The sequence below is a fragment of the Amblyomma americanum genome, chromosome 2, assembly GCF_052857255.1.
Source record: "Amblyomma americanum isolate KBUSLIRL-KWMA chromosome 2, ASM5285725v1, whole genome shotgun sequence".
NCBI lineage: Eukaryota > Metazoa > Arthropoda > Arachnida > Ixodida > Ixodidae > Amblyomma > Amblyomma americanum.
In genome coordinates, this window is record NC_135498.1 from 123166448 (window position 1) to 123182450 (window position 16003).

Genomic DNA, 16003 nt, shown 5'->3' on the forward strand with positions numbered 1-16003 from the left:
AACTCTTACCTGCTGGAAGCCAACTAATGCGGCCTCAGTCCCGGTAGAGGACGATCAGCGTGGGAATACACCGGGGGGCTGGCGGTCGTCGTCCGATACCTTCGCCGTTCCGGCTAATGCCACAAACAACTTCGCTTCAAATAGTCCGAACTGGGGCTCTGGTTTTGCACGTCGGATTCTGCGAGTGAAGAGACAGGTGTCAGCACCGCGTGGGAACTTTCGGCTGTCTGGAAAACATCTCCCACCTGAGTCAGATGGGGCCCAACGGCATCCTCCTCTCTCCCCGGCGCGACATGTGACGGGGGCGTATCTCTATGTGCGGTGGTGCGTGTTTTTGCGCGAGAGTGCAAGTTTGAGGCCACTTCCACCCTAGCGAGGGCGCCCTCAACCTGGGGAATCTAGGGACAGAGAACTGTATAAAACTCGTCAGAGAGTGCAGTGATGATCCTCCTTTGGGTTCCTCCATTTGCATCCTCCATTATAATACTACCTTGAGATACTCCCTTCGGAGAGAAGCTCACTTTTGATGTCTGACTCGGTAAATATATTAGCAAACCCTTTCGTAATCTTCCTCCCATCACACAACTCCTTTTACTCATTGGCAGTCCTGCCGTGGTGGTGGTGGAAGCTGGCGTAGTCCTGACCATGGTTACATCAGAGTACGACTCCCGAGCCCCCATCCAACAACTCCTTGGCAGCGATGCAACACGCTGTGGCGTCTCACTCTTAAAAACGAAGCTTAAGAGTCCTCCAAATTTTTTTCTAACCGTTCTCGACCGCCCTCCGTACGGTGAGAGTATGGTGAATAGGGAACATATAACGTTCGATTTGGACTAGCATCGCCTGCGGCAGTGACGTGAGGCTGAGATAGTAGGTAGTAGGTACCATAACATCGGAAGAGCGCATTCACTGAACGGTGCTCGCGCCGCGGTTCAAAATTTCTTTCCTGCATTCTAGTGGGCTCTCACCAATCGCGTCTTCCTCTTTCCCGCTTCTGCAACGCTTACTTTCAAATTGGTTTTCGCTGAAGTGCGCATGGTTAAGGACGTCATGCCGCCATCTTCGCTTCCGACGAGCGTGGAGGGCAGCCCCATATTCAAGAGCGACGACGAGCTGGCGGCGGCGACTCCGCTGTCCTCGCCGGTCTCGTCGCCACCGACCACTGGGGTGCATTCGCCGGTCACGGACGCCTGCGTTGGCACCGCTGTCGTGGACAGCGGCATCGACCCTTCGCTGGGCGCCCACCTGACCACCACCGCAGCGCAAGTATTCCTGCCCTTCCTGCTGGCCGGCGTTGGCTCCACCTTTGCCGGAGTGCTGCTCGACGTGGTCAAGGTACGCGTTCTCTCCCTCGGAGGGCTCACGCATGATATGCAAGCGATGTAGCGGCGCTTTCTCTTACTCTGCAAAACAATGAGAAACCGAATTACTTTTAGCGAAACCCTGGAAAGGCGGTACAAAAATTACTTTTTTTGCTAATCTCATTAGGGATTGTGGCAGGAGGGCATAGTTAAGTGAAGAGGAAAGTGGTTTAGTATTAATGAGAGTATTCATCAGGTAAACACATTAAGCAAAAACAAGAAATGTTTTTATGCAAATGCAAGAAAGCTATGATGTAAACAGTGAAATATTACATAAAATAAGGCTATTGACTCCAGCATATTATACAAAGACAAACAAAATGTGGGAAATAATGCTACTTTTTAGAATATACATACAGTAAGTAAAAAACTGTTATGAACGTACACTGCAAAGGCATTGACTTAGTACGGGTACAGTGGTTGCCACTATGTGCCACTGCGCGTCCTTTTCGCCTCTTTCAGGTAAGTTTCGATGGAAGTGGTAGTCTTTTCTCACCCACTTTCGAGAAACTCGCTAAAATGATGAGCCACATCAGACAAAGCATTGCAGGTCGTTGCGTGTTAATGAAACCTGCCCAACGCTACCAGCGGTGGAGCTGTCGGCTTAAGTCTCGATTGAAGGGCGGGCGCTGTAGTAACGGGCGCGCTCCGCACAGATGCCCCAAGTCTGTCAGCATATAACTTTTCTTACTACTCGCTGGCATCCCCCTAAGCGAAGAGTGGGTAGTAGGTTTTCAGTATCTTTATACGCTAGCATCCCCACGCACATAGTCTCCTCTGTGAGGAAGGATGTCCTAGCTAGAAAGGGGAGTCAGCTTACATACCGTGCAATACGACTTTGGAATGAGGAGCGAAGGCATTAAAGACATTGCAGTGCTATTTCTCATTGCTATGAGAGCGATTAGCACTGAAAAAAAATTTAGAAGCTTCTGGACTTGATACACTTTGTGCGTGCAGGTAGCTTGGAGGGTTGGGCACAGAACCAGTGACGTTGGTTACACGCGGAGGTGGTGCGCGCCATTTGCGCCTAATCGGCGTTAGCTCGTCGCGTTGGCTGCAGGCGCATTGTTGGTCGCTAAAACGGAGAATTAAAAAACATGTTCAGCTTGTTGCCAATGTCAAGGTAAACGCTGCTCAGTCAGGAGCGTTTGTGTCTATGAGCGTATAGCTAAATTGTTTGGGGGCGGAACATAATTTGATTATGAAGAAATGTAGCTTTACAAGGCCCAATGCATTTGTAGCGGCGTTGATATCGCCAGCTGCGCTGCTGACGACTACGGTGCTTGGTGGGCGAGCTCGCTCACGATCAGACACAAACGCCAAGGGATATACCTTAGTACCAGTGCGCGATTTCCTTCACGGATATATAATTGCGTCAGGTAGATTCTTATGCTAGAATATCAATTCAAAGCTTTTATTTCCGTTTTTATTACCTTTTTTGATGCAAATTCAAGTCTTCACAAAATTTTCCGATTACTCCACTCCTTACCATTGTGTTCGTTTGTATCAGCAATGCACCCTGGCCAACCCCCGTCATGGGTACGTGCCGTTCAGCCTGAAGTCATCATCATCATCATCAGACACACCAACGTCTGCATCTGTTTCAACTGCCGCAGCTAGTGCTAGCCGCTCAACATAACTTCCTCATGCTCCCCATGTCCCACCTAACATCTCTGTTTCTAGCAATGCATGTCGCACCGACATCTGCACAACAGATGTCGAAATTCCGTGCCTTACGCAGAAGCGCTATGCTCCCTCATCACCCTCTAAATCTAGTACCCCCCAGATGAAAGCTAAAAAAGGACCACCCAAACTTCTTCCCCATGTTTATATCCTTAAAGAGGTGGTTTCTGCCTCTTCAAATGGTCAATAATCATTCAGGTATCAAAGGGTTCCAATTGAATTGCCGGTCCGTATTGTCTTTTCTTCCAGGTATTGAACTACTTTTTCACAAACATAGCCCTGATCTTGTATTTTTACAAGAAACGTGGTTATCACCTTATAAATCATTTTCAATGAGAAACTTTCGAGTTTTGAGATCAAACCGAAATGTTAGCAGAGGAGTTGGATTGGTAACCATGCTATATAAACATGTATGTCATCAGGCATCTATCTTGAAGGAAATTCTTCTCGCTGACTGTGAGCTTTCAGCGATCAAAATTTCATTTCCGCATTGTGCCGAAATAACAATTGCTAATGCCTGCTTTGCTTTGCTTTGCTTTGCAGTTCCAGAGAAACAAGCTTTATTTGAGGGGTTGCTCGCTCAGCCATTGACTTGACATAATCAGCAGGTAGGCTAGAGGTGATTGATTGGTCGACCGAGGATTCGGGTACATCTAGTGACCACTTTCCTATATTTTTCACTATCCACGTATCTCCACTCAAAACTACTTATGTAACCTATAAATTTGTCAACCGCAATATTTATAAAAATCTGAAGTCCACCTCACTTGCTTCCACAGTTAGTACAAGCTGGGATGACAGGGTTCAGCAGTCGATTTCATTTTTTTGCAAAATGCAGTAGATCACTTAATATTCACTGTGCCCCCAGCAGCCTGTAACAGACAGCCGTCTCCTTGTGGACAGAAGAATGTGAGAAGGCATATAGTCGCAGAATAGCTGCCTGGAAGAGGCTATCCTGCAATCACAGTCCAGCTGATTGTTTAAATTACAAATTCTTCTCCGCATCTTACAAAAGAACAATTGTGAAAGTCAAGGAGGAGTATGAATTCAATTTAAACGCATATCTTTCAAATGCTCGTAATTCGAAGGCCCTCTACAGATTCATGGAACGTAACAAGAGTTCTGCAGTCCCTCACATCATTAGTTTAACAGTGTTATCACCACAAAAGATTCAGGAAACCCTGGAGCGTGTTGCTCAGGAATTGGCGTTACGTTTCCAGACGCCGAGAAACGTCCCTTTTGCATAATCTTACCCTCTTAAGATTATACCGAGGTTGACGCATCAGAGCTCCTCTCAGTCCTGGCAATGTTGCATCCTGCAGCTCCTGGACAGGATGGTGTCACTGTTGGTATGATTAAAATTTTAGCCCAGTATTTTAAAAGCGACCTCTTGGATGTGGTCAATGCTTCGTTGAAAAATGCATGGACTCCAAGCATTTGGAAAACAGCGAAAATAATTTTAATTAAAGAAATGCAGGGAATACATAAGTCTTAGATGATATTCGGCAAATTGCGCTCACTTGATATTTAGCCACATTAATAGACAGAATAGTACACAGTCGCCTCAAAAAAACATGTTCATGATGTAAACGGTCTCAGCTCAGCCCACATTGGCTTTCGTCGTGGATGCTCAAATTGGTCCGCGCATGTGGATGTAGGGAGCAGAATCCGGCTCTCGCTATCGCAGAAAAGAAGCTTCGGCTTTGGTGACAATTGATGTACCAAAGGCCTATGACAGTGTAGAACATATTACTTTACTTAACAGACTTGCTCAGTTAGATCCTCCAACCTACATTTATGCGTGGATATCTGAATTTCTGAAGGACAGATACTTTTACTGCATAGAGGGAGCCCTATGTTCTAATACATATTATAACTCAAGAGGTGCGCCGCAAGGATCGGTGTTATCCCGGCTGCTTTTTAATATTTTGGTCTGTGGCATCTTCATTCGTCCTGATATAACAGTTTTTGTGTATGCAGATGACAGCCTTTTTATCGCCTCGGCCAGGGATATCCATTACCTTCACAAGATTCTGCAGGGATATTTGGATGTTCTTGGAGTATGGTTGTAGAGTATAAATTTATTCCTGAATGTTGACAAATAAGATGTTTTGGTATTTCCTCCAGACACGCATTTGCACATTTCATTACTCCATCGCTCTAATCATATTCCACAAGTTGAATCCGTTAGATATCTAGGTGTTACTTATTACCCAGCATTAGATTGTAGCCTTCATATAAAGGACAAGGTGTTTAAAGGATAACGCACTCTAGGCCGGCTGACAAGAATCGCCAATAAAAAGTTTGGGATGCGCCGCGACACATTATTGTTACTATATAGAGCCAATGTAAGACATATACTTGAATTTGGTTGCATTCTGTTCTCTGGTAGCGCAAAATACAAGAATAAACTGTCAATCTTACTGGAAAGGCGCGCTATAAATCTCTGCCTTGGTCTCCCAATATTCGATTTTTGTGATCAATTTGGGGGATTCTCCGTGAATACATAATTGCTACTGGTAGGTTGATTTGCTCTCTTGAAATTCTGTGAGCTCTCCTTTTTTCACCAAAATGATGTCTGTCATTTTACTTTAAATATCATTCTGTTGTTGTTTATTGATATATTTTGCAAAATTCACACTTGGTGATAAAATTTTGTCCTAATCTCCTATGGAAATTTACCTGTTTATGCCACTACACCTTGGCCAATCCCCGATGTGGGTATGTGCCATGTTTTAAAAGGAAGAGGAGGAAGAGCGCGCATTCGGCAACCGCGAATTCTCAAATATTCTCTCCCGATATTTTGTTTATTTTCCTTTCCTTTTTAATTACTCTGATATTTCACCCAAGGCACAATCATTAGCTTGGCACCGACTTTGTGCTCTAGCTCCTCACTGAACCCTGGCCGATCCCCTGTCGTGGATATGTGCCATGTCACGAAGGCAACAACAACCGGCCTGGCTAGCCACGTCGACAGCCCGCTCCGCCGGCTTACTAGTCGCGGTTACCAGGACACCCAATAAATGTGGATCACCTTCCATACATACATAAGAAGGCTAGAGGTGCAATTTGCAAGGTGGAAAAGCTCGCCGTCGCCTGGGTGAAAACAACCAAATATGTGTCGACGCCCGTGGTTCAATGAATAAGTGTCCAGCACTTCATTTGGAATTGACAATCACTGATTGTATGCCGCATGGTTAATATAAGAAGTGTATTTTTGCCTTGTTTAAAGCGCGCGCCATTCTCAGGCGCGGTAATCTGTAACGTACACAGGCTTCGAAAAATAAAATAATTGATGTTAGCGAAATTACCCAAGACTCTCAGTGCGGTAGAAATCGATGCAGCGTGCGTGGCACAGATCCTGAGGTACCCGGCCACGTTTTTTTTTATTGCAATAAGTCACTTCGGAACCGTCCGTTTTATGCTATCAGTGAGGAGCACCGCAGCATCCTTGATGCGTGATGAGCCCACAGTTTCATCATATGGCTTTGTCATTGAACGAACTTTTGCAATTGCACGAGTCTACCCCCGCTCAATAGATCCACGCGCCTGTTTGCCCAGCCCAGCGACTTGCTAAATATTCCTCATAACGGAGCTCATCGCCCCCGGCAATGGCGGAAACATCGCTGTTGTTTTCTGTCGGAGAGGTTTACTGAGGATCTGAGTGGAAATTTGAATTCCCCAAAGCGCGCAAGATGCGCTTTGTGTTGTGTTTCTTTCTTTCCATGTGTTTTGTGTGCGCTGTAGGGAGCTGAAGCATTTACAACCAACGATCGCAACAGTTCATCTAGATCTAAGTAGAACGACACGCGCTGGTAAAAGCCGGCCGACTTTATTTACTATGGGCACAACGCCCTCCACCGTGCCCCAAATCCCGGTAACAACATCGAGCTCTTCGAACGAGATGCTTTCTTTATACCACCAAGAGGATGACGGTTCATATAGCTGCCCCTTCGCCCTGGCCACATTTTCCTGTGTCTGCGGTCACTGAGCAGCTGTAGCTGTTTCTTTATTTGATTTATTACTACCTAAAATGACTCATTGAACGTGTTGTAGTTGTGAGCACCGTAACATATCCACAAAAGCTGTATTTTTTTCCTTCGCAATTACTACAAAAGGTGCGCGCTCTCACCAAGAAACAAATATATGATTAGCAAGCAGCATGGAACCGTTAGCACTAATAACTTTGTGCTTGCGTACGGCAATGAAATATACTTTGCTAAGGCAGCACGCCGAGTGTTGCAGTGAGCGTTTCGAAAATTTATGAGGCAGGTACCAATGACGAGAATTCTTTCCGCAATTAGACATTAAACCGCCTGCTATTCAGAACTGTTAGGCTAGGATAGGCAATTACTGAAGCTCAGCAGAGAGAGACGTGTGTATGTTTCGTGCATGGAATTAGTTAGAATACGTGCTTTTTCTGGTTTCAAAGGGACAACCAGGCTCCAAGATACGTTCAGCTCATGTTAGGCCGAGCTTTTTTTTGTGTTGTGTTCTTCTATACTGTCCTACAACATTTTGTGTGCAAATTCACGGTTTAGAGGACTCAATAACATGCAGCGTAAACGTTCTAGGCAACGTCTGCTTCGCGCATGTGAGAGATAGGGCTATGTATTTCTTCATATACCGATGCGATCTTCAATGTTTAGAGAGACCTAAACAATGTACCTACTTCAAGTTGCCAGAATGCCACGCCACGCAACACCTGTGCAAGGTCACCACTAGCACAAATGTGGCTTTGAATTGCGGGCCCTTGTGGGCCCCTGCGGGCTGCGCATGGGGGCCCGAAGTGACATTGCGGGATTTGCAACTGGGCAGCGGGCGGGACCCTTATGTAGGGTACCCTTATGGTCTGCATACATAAAAACCAAAGCGGGCTTCCGTAAGTCCTTTGTGGGACCCAGATGGGCAGTAATGGGTTTCTCAGAGGGGGCCTGCAGGCGGCCCAAGGTTGCAGAGCCGTGGGCATCACAGCGCCCCGGCCATGCTGGACCTGCATGGGCTTCCCTATGCTAGACCCACAGGAAAACCGTCCATTTTCGCTTCTGAGCCGCTTTTTTTTTGCTTAGGACCAGCGCTCCTTCGCCCCATTTCATCTCCTTATTAGAGACGCCGATCGCTATGCATCGCAGCCATTCTCCTGACTATTACACCCTCAATGCGCGGCACCTTTCGCCCATCGAACCAAGAAGACGAGTCGGGAGGGTCAATTGGACCGTCGCAGGCATTACGCGATCGCATAAGGAGCTCGTTCGGCTTCAAACCTGGCGTTGTCCGTCGTCAGTCGGAAAAATTTCGCAATTCCTGAAATAAAAACATAGAAAAAGAAAATAACTGGCTTTGGGGATGTAACCCAGGCCGCAGGCGTGCCAGGCGGGCACGCAACGCATAAGCCAAGAACGGCTTTTTTTATTCTCTACTGCATGGGAATCAAATGCTCAGAGCTACCAAATGCTTTACGTAAGCACATACTATGCCGCGACGCAGTCATACATTCTCTTGCCTTCGTACACTGCCCTCAGAGCAGCACATCGAAATTGCGGGAGACGTACTCATTCGTCAAGAACGGGCAACCATTTCGGCTGCAGGTCCTGCGCACGGGTTGTTCGTTCCAGCCTTTCTGAGGGGCACCCTGTGAGCGCGTATTGGTGTGTATAACTTTGTAGCGTGTCTTGAATGTGTTTTGATATTACAGTAAACAAAAAATACAAATACAACTAAAACAAACACAAAAAACAAGTAATAATATGCTCATTACGCGTAAGAAATTGCGCAATATGTAGAGCAGGCGCTAAGGTGCAAACACAAAAAAAAGAACTAATAATATGCTCATTACGCGTAAGAAATTGCGCAATATGTAGAGCAGGCGCTAACGTGCTTCATTGCTCTGAAACAAATGTTGCTTATGAGTATGTACTGCCATAATAAGTCGTGCACTGTAACCTATATATTAGTGAATGATAATTTAGAATTGTGATTGGTAGTATGATTGGTAATTGTGATTGTAATCGACATTCGTGATCGGTAATGTCATTGTGCATTGATAATTCGTGAGCAGCGAGAAAAAATAGAAAAATTAAGAAAAATAGTTGAAGGCGCTGTCGCGAACTTCACGGAGCGGAGCCTGAATGTAACGACGCCTGGTCTAGTGCAATAAGCAATGCTCAGCATTTTGAATTTAGTACCTCACCCTTTATGTACTTGAGTCAGTAATGTTTCCCAAATCTGCATCGCAAAACTTTGCCGCCACTGGTGTGTAAATAGGCTTCTGCGATAAACTGTAGCTCGGACAATTCCAATACTTGCATGATTATTCTCCTTTATTTACGACATGTTCCGCGCCATGGATGCGAGCTGTTTGTTCAGGACCTTGAGCCGCTTCCGGGACCTCAGGACGCTACTCGTTGGGATGCCCTGGCACGTATACACCATATCCGCCTGTAAAGAAAGAATTCAATGAACGTACAAAAAATACGCATTCTGGCCGTGGAACGGTGAAGGACAAGAAATTTCGGTATGCAACTGAAAGAAAATTTGCAATATTTTGTCCCTTAGAGAAGCTGAGACGCCCTCTCCGCTGTACAAAATAAAAATGGCTGGATAAAGGACGCTGAACGGTTCGAAACTTTCCATTGACGCTGAGCGCATAAGAGGCGGAGCCAGCAGTTAGACCATGCACTCTAAAAAAAGGGTGTGAGAAAGGGGTAAAAAGGAATTTTACACCCTATAGAGGACCATAAGAATAACTTTGCACACGTTAAAAGCACACCCCTGATCGCTTACCCCCTTTTAGAAAACTTACACCCTACTTACGCTCTTTACCAGTGTTGATAACTGCGCGTCCGTTCATTCCCCTGAAACTGCGGCATGATTAGTTTGCTCGTATGTCGCGACGGGGCGCTCGTGGAGAATTTTGTGTGGAGTGCCTTGACGCGCGTGCCGACTTCATAGAGGGGCGGGAAAGAATTTATATAATGGTCGTTTCCTCTTGTGTGGCAAATACATCAAGTAAAAAGATTAAGCCTAGCAGTCTACGCTGAAAACGAAATTCAAATGCTTACAGCTTTTTTCCTTATAAACTGTTTCTATTACGACTAAAAACATTAGAGGCTTTAATTTGACATGATGCGACGATAAGCTCCAATGCTCACGTTCTATGCGTATTTAATCTTCGTCCGTTTCCAAGCAATGCATATTTATTCCTCGCGCTCAGCTGGACGTAATGGCAAGATCGGCGGGCCCTGATTTAGTGTGATGATTAAACTTACACTATAAGCTCACGTTCGTCTGTAGGACATTCGTGGTTTTCATATTACTTCAGTCGATGTTACTAGTGATGACGTAAATGCAATTTGCCCTTGACAGCCTTGCCGTTAACTGGCTAGGGGTGGGGGTGAGCCCAAGGTAATCTTTTAGAAAGGAGCAGAAAGAAATGAAGAAATGCTGACTGGCGCATACGAAGGTGAACCTACTGATTTGTGCGAAGGAGTCTTGGGTCTTCTGACGCTTTCTCCTCCTCCCTGGCAATGAAATATTTTCTTTATTTCTCCACTGAATTTAAAAACGACTTTTCAAGGCTATACGCCAAGATAAAAACAGAAAACAGAATACCTACTTTTCATAAAAAATTATGGTGTAATCATTAAAAGAATGCTCAAACTTCGTTGCAGCTCACAATTCTCATGGCACACTCGCAAATTCCTGTATCAAGAGTTGAGCATGATTCAGACGCGGGGCGATGTTAACATCTCCCTAGGAATACTTGCCCCCTCTTGTATATACAGTATACGTTCAGTGACCCCGCGGATGACTAACCGAAGGCTTAAAAAGGCAAGCTGCAGCTCACCTGCAGTAAAACCTGATGAAGGAACCGAGTATGTTCAAAAACGTCGTGTTTTTTTTCATTTTTTATTTTTGGTTGGCATTCTTTCTAACCTAAATACAAAGCAAGAGTCTCGATCACTAGCTCTTTTAAAATCACTTCGTGGATCTCCCATTGTCTGAACCACTATGGACGAGGCTGCTTGCTCCCTTGGTTTCAGTTTCTTTTTTTTTACTCGTGGAGTGTCCTCGAGCTTTTGCATGCTACCTTTCCTCCGCTCCCCAAGCTTCCTGGATATTCCCGCAAGGGACGTTCTACTCACAAGGCTCGCGGTTCTCGGCGCACGGGATGGTACCTCCATTTCAACTCGATCCATCCCACTCCCCACAAGGCATCTGTCATTGCATCTTTATTGAAGAGAGCCGACACCATATGTTCCTCACATGAAGAAAAAAGAAACGAGCAGGACCGAGTCGTTTCCGATCTCCAAAAAAATAGGTACCCCAGCTTATTTTTCCGACGCATTAGCCAAAAACAAAAAAGACAAAACAAAAACAGGTCCACTCTTTCCCTAAGCACATGCCACAAGAGAAAATGCGCTTGCATCTCATACGTGAATGGCGTGACCGAGACGCTGGCTCGCATTCTCGGTAAAGAAGGGGTGCTAACCACGCACAGACCTACTACCACCATCGGACGCCTTCTCCCCCGCCCGAAAGACCATCGTCCTAGAGAAAGGGCCCAAGACCCTTACAAAATTCCCTGCTCGGTCTGCCCGGCCTCATATATAGGGGAAACAAACTTCGCGGAAAGAATGAGCCAACACAAAGCGGACATCCGACGGATGAACCGTCAACAAAGGAGGTGTGGCCGGACACTGCGAGGCATGCGACCACTGAATTGACTTTGACGGTATACTCTTGTACTGAAAACCGAAGCTAATCCGCGCAGGAGACTTCTACTCGAGGCGTGGCACATCTCACAGACACGGAAGAATTTTATTCGCCCCCTGGGGACACTTCCCTCATCTTATATCTATGGTTTGCGGCCACTGACCCAGAAGTCTTCCACACGAGGGCTTAAAGCGCCAAGCTGCGCCTCGCCCGTAGTCACACCATGAAGAAGGGACCAAGCCGGTTTCGAAACGTGTGTTTTTTTCCAAAAATTAGCTTGTTTGGCGTCAGTCATCTTTCTGGTAAATGAAATTTCCGAACCCTACAGACTTACGTCAAATATTTTCTTTTTGATTCCCGTAAGGATTCTCCTTGCCGTCTAAGCTGCCGTCACTGCTATTGAACGCGAAGCATTGTGTTCCCAAGCGCTGGCGCAAAACATCAGCCAGTGCCGCGGCCAGTCAATCATGTGCGGCCCTGTGTCGACCGACGCTCCCCATACTAGGCGCTCGCCACTATTCCAAAGAAATATGTCGGTAACAAAAAAAAACCTGAAATGGCCTTCAAGCGGGAAGCGAGAAGTGTAACCCCAGCAGCGAAGGATTCGTACCCTGAGCCGATGGCGCCACTTCCCATTGCCCCAGCCGAAAACTGCTACATCTTAACGAGCTCAACTTTCAGACTAAGATCGCGGAGATGAATGATTAGCGGCGCCCCTCCGGAGGCCCACGTCTTGCCAGAGGCCCACACCTGGGCACCTATCTTCCAATTCTCTGTGTACAATTTTACTGCAATTTTTCTGTGACCAGAATAAAGAACGAACGAATATTGCAAAGCACCCTATCGCCAGAAAAGAGCACAGGAGTGAAAGAGCAGCGGACGCGCAGCTCGAAAGCCGCGCTAACCCTTCTTTTTTACCAGAGCCTTTTAGTTTCGCAGCCCCGATAACCGCTTGAACAATAACTCTCTGCGCTCCGGTCTCTGTGCTGTCCTTGCTGCCTATGCAGAGCGCTTACTTCCTGCTGACACGAGTACAGTCAGGGCTTGGAAGTTATCCCGCATTAGAATCTTTTTTGACTGATTTGCTATTGCGAGCACAAGTGAGGGTGAATCCTAGACACATGTGTGAGCATTTCATGAAATATACGTCGTGAAACTTATTTTTTATTATGTTTTTTGACTGAGAAAATTTCACTACATTCAGGTAAGCACTCAAATCTGTGTCCCACAACTTGTGGACCATCTGTTCATGCACCTTTTATATGTTTTATATGTCTGTGTGTTTGTGTGCCTAAGGCTTCGTATATATGAGTAAACTAGAACCTGTATTTTTTATTTCTCTCCTGCGACAACTAGAAGCCGACATTTGCCTCTTTTTGATGTCTGGCACATTGTCTTGGCCATTATTTTATAATCGAGCTTAGAAGACCTTTCAAAGTATAGATGGTTCATAGTTTATGGGGGCTTAACATTCCAAAGCGACTCAGGCTGTGAAGGACGCCGTAGTGAAGGGCTCCGGAAATTTCGACCACCTAGTGGTCTTTAACGTGTTTACTGGCAGCGCACAGCACACGGGCCTCTGGAACTTCGCCTCTACCGAAATTCGGCTGCCGCTGCCGGGATCAAATCCGCGTGTTTCGTGTCAGCAGCTGAGAACCATAAACACTGAGCGACCGCGGCGGCTTCAAAGTATTGAAGATATGACGATAGATACCAGAGTTGTACGTAACGCATTACAAGTATACTTGTAATAAGCTACATTTTCTTGCAATTTTATGACTAAATTATTACTTCCAAAACGGCAACGTTCCATGCAATTCAATTACTTTTTTTCTGTAGTTGACTACAGGTAATCAGTTCCTTTCTTCAAAAGAAAAGCTGGAATCAACGGTACACCTTTCCTGACGGCAACCAATTTTCTTTGTGACCGAGCGACAACGGACCGGATGCCGAGAAGCATCACGCACGAGCATGTCCGTACCACAGCCGGGTCAACGCTGTTTTCTACGGGAGTTCTCCTCCCGAGAGGTATCACGTGACCGCTCTGTAGCCGCCCCCCCTCCCCCGGTCTTGTTAGATGGCGCCGCAGCTTACCTCCCATTACACCAAAAATCGGCGCAAGGTGTTCGTAAAAGTGTTCAGTGCAGCCGCTGATCGCTTCGCGAGGAAATGTAGAAACGTTATCTACCGCAGCTTCGAAAAACAATTTCTCTCGGAAATTAACAGCGTAGAACATACCAACAGGCAAGCTGCTGTAGTTCACTGCAGTCTGAGTAAATAACTGTTAATCGCGCTATAAAAGTTGGGGGGAAAGTAACGAAAGAGTAACTGACTACTTTTCTGTAATCGTTACGTTACTTTCCTGAGGCTGTAATTCACCGCGGTAATCACGTAAATTTCAGATGGAGTCATTTTAATTTTACTCAGTTACTTATTTTCTGTAAGGTATAGAAGAATGATATATAATAGAGCTGTGTCAGCGTTTAGTTTTCTTTCTAGCAGTAGTAGCAGAAATTGTCGTACATATAATAATTAGCAGAAACAATCTGAAAACAGGCCTTTTCCGCACCAGTGCGTGCACTTGCTCGTTTTCTAACTTATACGCAATATTTCAAATAACTTATATTAAAGCACGCTTGCAACACCTTCATAGTGGCTGCCATGTTAGAGACCAGAAGCGCAGAGCATATGTACATTCGCGATATTTCCTACAGCACACTTTTTTAGTATTCAGCCGTCAAAGAAACAGGCGATTTTTTATGCGGACAGTTTACATTTTTTACATATTTTACATATGCGCAGTAGCAAGTGCGCGGCCGGTTGACCACAGCCACCTAGCCCAGGTGTCGCTGGTAGGGCCATTGCACGTGCACAACAGGCGTACCTAAAACCGGTAGTATGTTTCCCGTATGCAAAATTGCTCTGCCAAGAAAGCATACGCGGGGGACACGCGGAATCGGGATCGGGGAACGAAAAGAAGAGAAGAAAAAATCTGCCTGCAGAAGGAGGAATGGGTGAGGGGCGGGAAGAAACGGCGCAGAGGACGCGTGCGTTCGTCATTCGTCCTTCCGCGAAAAGAGCACGACGAGTCATGGCACTGCCTGGTAGTGGCAGCTACTGCCGGGCGAAGTTTGCAGTTGCACTTCGCGTCTCTGGAGTCTGGACAGTGCCTCTCATGCTATCTGCTGTCCGACTCTGTACCTGTGGTGTGCAGTCGCTGAGCGAATAACGCGTTTCGATGGCCTGCCAACTGGCTAACTTTTCAATGACGCCATCAATCCTGGTAAGTACTGTCGAATATTTATCTGCTTGTTTTTTGTAGAGGGATGTTGGTGAGCAATTAATTATGCTCATGTACACTTTGAGTAAAACAACTGAATTTCGCCGTCGTCATTTCATGGATCTTAGAATAGATATATGGAGAGTAATTGCCATGGTTCAAATTGCGCAGTGAACTCTTATATGTCCAGAAATAGGTATTGGATACGAAGCAATTAGCTGTTTTCGACAGTCGCCTTTCTTGAACTCTCGACGGCAGGTGTTCGTTGCAAAATGCATGCGACCTCAAGCATGAGTGTGGCTCATGTGGCCTTTGAGCTTCAGAGGGTGAGTCTTACCTTCTTTTTGGAACCTTGATCATTGCTCTGAGTAGTTGAAGTTTAAAAATTGATTGAACTGCTGTGCAAACCTTTTTTATGATGAGGCCCAAAGCCATCTGGCATCCTTGTTACAGACGCAGCTGAGTTGCGCGGTCCGGATTTTCACTTGTTTAATGCAGAAAGAGGGTCTGTTTTTTCCTCCGAACTCGAGCATTGGCTCCAAGCTGCTATGGCCTTGCTCAAGCTTTACCGGCAAAGATTTTTCTATCGCTATTTCAAGTTACTTAATCCTCACGAGAGTAATAATAATAATAATTGGTTTTTGGTGGAAAGGAAATGGCGCAGTATCTGTCTCATATATCGTTGGACACCTGAACCGCGCCGTAAGGGAAGGGATAAAGGAGGGAGCGAAAGAAGAAAGGAACAAATAGGTCCGTAGTGCAGGGCTCCAGAATAATTTCGACCACCTGGGTATCTTTAACATGCACTGACATCGCACAGCACACGGGCGCCTTAGCGTTTTTCCTCCATAAAAACGCAGCCGCCGCGGTCGGGTTCGAACCCGGGAACTCCGGATTAGTAGTCGAGCGCCCTAACCACTGAGCCACCGCGGCGGGGCCCTCACGAGAGTTGGAAAAATGCAAA

General features: G+C 46.0%; 1 protein-coding gene across 1 annotated transcript in view; it reads left to right on the forward strand.

Annotated features, from left to right (window-relative positions):
- Nucleotides 1-1050: 1050 nt before the first annotated feature.
- Nucleotides 1051-16003, forward strand: part of LOC144120048 (solute carrier family 41 member 1-like) — a 43696-nt gene continuing 28743 nt past the window's right edge. Inside the window, exon 1 of the mRNA XM_077652521.1 lies at nucleotides 1051-1335. Within this exon, the coding sequence (XP_077508647.1) occupies nucleotides 1051-1335 (285 nt within the window). The remainder of the gene's footprint in view (nucleotides 1336-16003) is intronic.